The sequence below is a fragment of the Fusarium musae genome, chromosome 2 (assembly GCF_019915245.1).
Source record: "Fusarium musae strain F31 chromosome 2, whole genome shotgun sequence".
NCBI classification, from domain to species: Eukaryota; Fungi; Ascomycota; class Sordariomycetes; order Hypocreales; family Nectriaceae; genus Fusarium; species Fusarium musae.
In genome coordinates, this window is record NC_058388.1 from 1,924,060 (window position 1) to 1,928,758 (window position 4,699).

The window sequence follows — 4,699 nt, forward strand, 5'->3', positions numbered from 1 at the left end:
GAAATCGGTTGTAGATGCTATTTTTTGCCTTGTTGTGGCTGGATCCATGCCTCGGGGAGCAAGAAAACTCAAGACTTGAAAAGAGTGTGCTAAAATAAACTCAGTAAAGAGCCACCTAAGTTTAGGCTAGATTTACCTAAATATATTTTATCACCTCGTGTCAAAGTCCTGAGTTTTCTTTCCTCCCCTGGCCATGGTAATGGTGGCTGGCTGGCCCGTTATGGGGAAGCGAGATTTGACCCTCCCCTTTTCTACGGAGTAGGTAGTCGCCTTTCCTAAGCCTTGCCATCTTTAGCTCGATGTCCGTTTCAACCTGAGAATACCCGTACATGCGGGAACATGCATTTTGGCTTGCGAACAATCAATCGTGTAACCCGGAGAATATGAGAGTGTTGTATCCTTATTACAGTACATGCGCATGCAATACCGCTCGGAGAATGGAGGTCTCCTCTAGGATGGATGCCGGTAGTAAGCGGGCCGGCCGGCTTGAAACATAATTGAGCCCTAGTAACCTAAGAATGTGAATGCCGTGGACGCGTAAGGCGACGAAGGGGGTTTCTCTTCTACAATTGATGTTTTGTGGTTTGTCTGTGTATCAGGAGAGCTCTAGTTATCAGAATGAGTGGCAGTGCATACATACATGGAGCTGGGGGATGGATTATTGGCACACTTTTCACTATACCCTCCTGAACAGTATCGTCGTGCAGCATTCTTTAAACAGTTTCTCTCATTTATACGTACTTGTATTATATAAACTTCGCATTATTATCCAGTTACAGTACACACTCTACACTTTACGTGACACGGTACGGAGTACAGCACACTGCTTCATCAGGCCCAGTCAATAAACCGTCGCGCTAACAGACACTACTGCAAGCCTCAAAGGAGGGTTTAATTATCCTTGCTTTTTCCCGGGTTCAAGCCATGGGTCTCTCTGCTCTTGAATTTGATTGATTCATCAATGCCTGCTCGATCCTGGTCAAAATTGACAAGCATCAAAAGCAAGGCAGGGCCTGGGCTGGAATCGTTTGTCTCCCCTCCGACTTGGCCCGCTAGAGTCAACTCGGCTGTCCTTCTAGGGGTTGTTGCTTTCTTGTCCGGCATCACTGATCCCATTTCCCGTGATATCCACTTAGAATTCTATGCTGGCATCTCTAATCAACTGGTGGGCGCCCTCTTCCTTTCCTTCGTTCTCTTTTTGCTTGCGCAGCAGTTGAGTTACAGACCTCCCTCTACTTCAGGTGCTGTTAGAGCCGCCGCCGATCACTCGTTTCTCGACCCGCCATTCATTCGTTAAACTTGCATCTGTGCTCGTCAACTCCAATACTCCTTTTCGACTTACTCACGACGATCATTTTCAACCCCAGACTCACCTTCAGCTCCAACTGTAACTGCAATATACAGTCACTCGTTCTTTCTTACATTCTGTTCTGTTCCTTTTTGTAAGCACTTGGCCACATCAACCGCTGCCAAATTTGTGCAAGTCTCGAGCACCCAATAGCAATTCTACGGTCATCTCATCTCCCCCCCTGGCAACCAATCCCATCTCGCATTTGGTATATCACGCACCGCATTACACTCGTTCTCGACCATCGAAGCTGCAAAGGACCCCCCGCGAAGGATTCTCATTTATCAATTGACTTCCCACGCATCGGAAGTGTCATCCGACTTGGAACCTTGCAATTGCGCCATGCAACGATATCAATAACAACCCTTCACCGAGAAATTGTTAAATATTGGCTTTCAGCACCAGTCGATTAACTCACTACCGCTACAACTATCGCTTCAGCGTGTGCTTCACTATCCAATACTGACCTACCATCGCCTTTTATCGTGTCAAATTGGGCCCATCGTGGTGAAACGCATTCAATCTTGTGTGATTGTTCTGTGTTGCCAATCCACTTAAAAGGTTGTACACATCGCCATCCATTCGATTGCTGCACATATTTGGGATACGATTTATTACATCTTTGGCGTCCTTCGCCTCGTCGCTCGTTACCATGGTTTCAACATCGTGGCCTCCCTCAACAACAACAACTTGCAGTAGGCCGAAGTCCACCAGCTGCTACCGCGCGCCCCGCTTGCGAAAAGCCTTATCAATTCTCCTACTCTTAGCATGTCTTACTTCTACGGTCCTAGCGGGTACTGAGACATCATCTTCGCTACGACATCGACGACACCATACACCTACTATCAACAGATACGAGCTACACCGACGCAAGGATGAAGATGAGGTCAAGGAGATCGTCAATAAGGAAACCGCTTCCAAAACTGAGGGCAAATCCAAGGCAACAACTGTCACCATCCAACGTGCTGCAAAGACTGCTGCTGCGACAAACACACCTTTACCCGAAGCTTTTGACGGAAATTTGTCAGCCGAACTTTCGACCACTTCAGATAGCAACTGCCCCGCGTTTCTGAATGGCATCCTTTCCGACCCTTCTTACGAGACTTGCTACCCCCTCTCTATGATGATCCAGGTAAGCTCCAGTCAAGGGATGGGCAGGCCGGTCATAAATATTGACAAAATCACAGACGTCCCGTGGCTTCTTCGAAGCCCAGAAACAGCTCTTGAGCATAGTCCGAGTACTCGATGCAACCTGTGCTGCAAACGTCACGTACTGCACTGACTTTTTCGATGCTGCAGCGCGCAACCTCACTGCATCAGAAAACTGCAAACAAGAATGGGAATCGGGCAACACTATCGTCAAGCAGTTCCTTTATGGTATGAAGGCCTACGAGATGATGTACAAGGCTACCTGTCTTCAAACACCTGAGGATGATATGTATTGTTACGCCAATGCCGTCACAAATACCACGACCGCCGCCAACGCCTACTTCTACTACCTACCGTATAACCTTACGTTGCCTGGTAGCACCAATCCTTCATGCAGCTGGTGCATACAAGAAACTATGAACATCTTCCACGCAGCCGCTGAAGACCGTTCTCAGCCTGTGGCACTCACCTATGAAAGCGCAGCTCGACAAGTGAACACTCTCTGTGGCCCAGATTTTGTCAATAGCACTTTGCCTCCAGAAGAGACCAACCTGGCTCCTGTGTTTGCCCCGTCATGGGTTGGCTTAGTACTTTCCCTCGGCACTGCAGCACTAGTCAATGCTGTGTTATAGAATATCGACCCTGAAAAGGACCACCTCAGCTATACTTCTTTCGCTTCTCAGTTTTCGACTATTGCTCTTTTAATATGTTATGATTACAGATCCATATACGGGGTTTGTGTTTTCTCTTCAGATACGATGCACTTGGCATATCTTCATGACTTGATACCCTTACCAACTTCTTTTTCTTCTTATTTGTTGAACCGATTCAACCTTTCAACCCTGCGAGGGTGGAAGCAGACCGACATGCAAAACAATGCTATAATATTATACTACGAAGTTACATACATACTTTCTGCCAAAGCTGACATGGCACTTTTATACTTGGTTTCGGGGCGGGTTGATTTGGAAAAGCGAGCACAGCCTGGAGTTTCTTCACAGCGGCATTCGGTTGGGCATGGGTTTTATGCTTTGTATTTTTTATTTTTTTTTTAAATAGGTTTCAATGGATGAGGGAGCTTGGGACATGATAGATCGGTGGACTTCCAAAAGCGCGATGGACTACAAATGGGAAATGATGGGATATAGTATCTATGTATTACTTGGAGGAGCTATAGGGACTGAGCACTTTACTGCTAATAGCTGGTATTGAATATATTTTTTTAATATGAGGAGCCTAGTAAATAACTGAGAGGAATATAGGCAGATGGAATAGAGACCTAAGATGTTTGCTCATGCCTCATGTTCGTATCTTGACACTTCCCTTCGCTATTCAACCAGGCTCGATTATGCATGTGCGAAGGGTATTCATACGCAAGCAGACGTTCTCCTCCTCAAAGCCTAAGATTGTATACAACAAACTGGACAAGTCGTTGCCCAGCTCCTAGCGTTGACGACTCAACCATCTCATCGTGTAAAGAAAAGGTCGATCGGATTTTACGACGGTTTGACAAGGCACTGGCCGAGATATCTGTTCCCAATACATAATAACCTAAAATCACAATTAAGAATCTACACAAATATTGAAGCTAACAAAGTAATAAGGCTGGCAATCTAAGTGGGATAACTCAGTACCGCCTCTCATGGTAAGAGATTTGTTATCAAGCTAGCTTTAACGATGCAGTTATATCGTTTCAATTTTTGAATGAATAGATCTCAAATGGTTCATAAGATCAATTGGGAAGGTGCCAGACCAAGCTGTAAAATAATAATAATAATAATAAGTGAGCATCAGTGCTGGGTAGAGTAAGACTTATAGCAATGGCTATCTGTCTCTTGTAAGCCCAAACATGCATGTGCAATGCAGGAGAGACTAGCATGGTCACTGGCCGACTTGACTGGATTAGAGCTCGTCTTCAAGCTGTTGTGGAACGTAGCCAAGCTTGATGGTAGGTAGGCCGCAGTGAGGAGATGGTGTTAATGTGAAACTGTTCCAATGCCATGGAACTGGATATGCACGCATGCAAGCAAGCAAGCAAGCAAGCAAAGAAGGCGCTTCAATAACATACAGTGTCACCTTGGCATGTACTTCGGATAAAATATGGTGTTTACTGTCGAAGGCCGGAATGGTGAGATGCATGACGTGCAACCCTGCCAATAACAGCTGGGCATATAACGAGAACGGTCGGTCGTTTCCCAACAG

General features: G+C 46.0%; 1 protein-coding gene across 1 annotated transcript; it reads left to right on the forward strand.

Annotated features, from left to right (window-relative positions):
• Positions 1-2,116: 2,116 nt before the first annotated feature.
• Positions 2,117-3,129, forward strand: J7337_002540 (uncharacterized protein; the record flags this gene model as incomplete). The annotated part of the gene is made up of 3 exons (XM_044820267.1): positions 2,117-2,142; positions 2,201-2,480; positions 2,536-3,129. 3 exons carry the CDS (start codon positions 2,117-2,119, stop codon positions 3,127-3,129), a joined length of 900 nt encoding a protein of 299 aa, XP_044684567.1.
• Between the last annotated feature and the right edge of the window lie 1,570 nt (positions 3,130-4,699).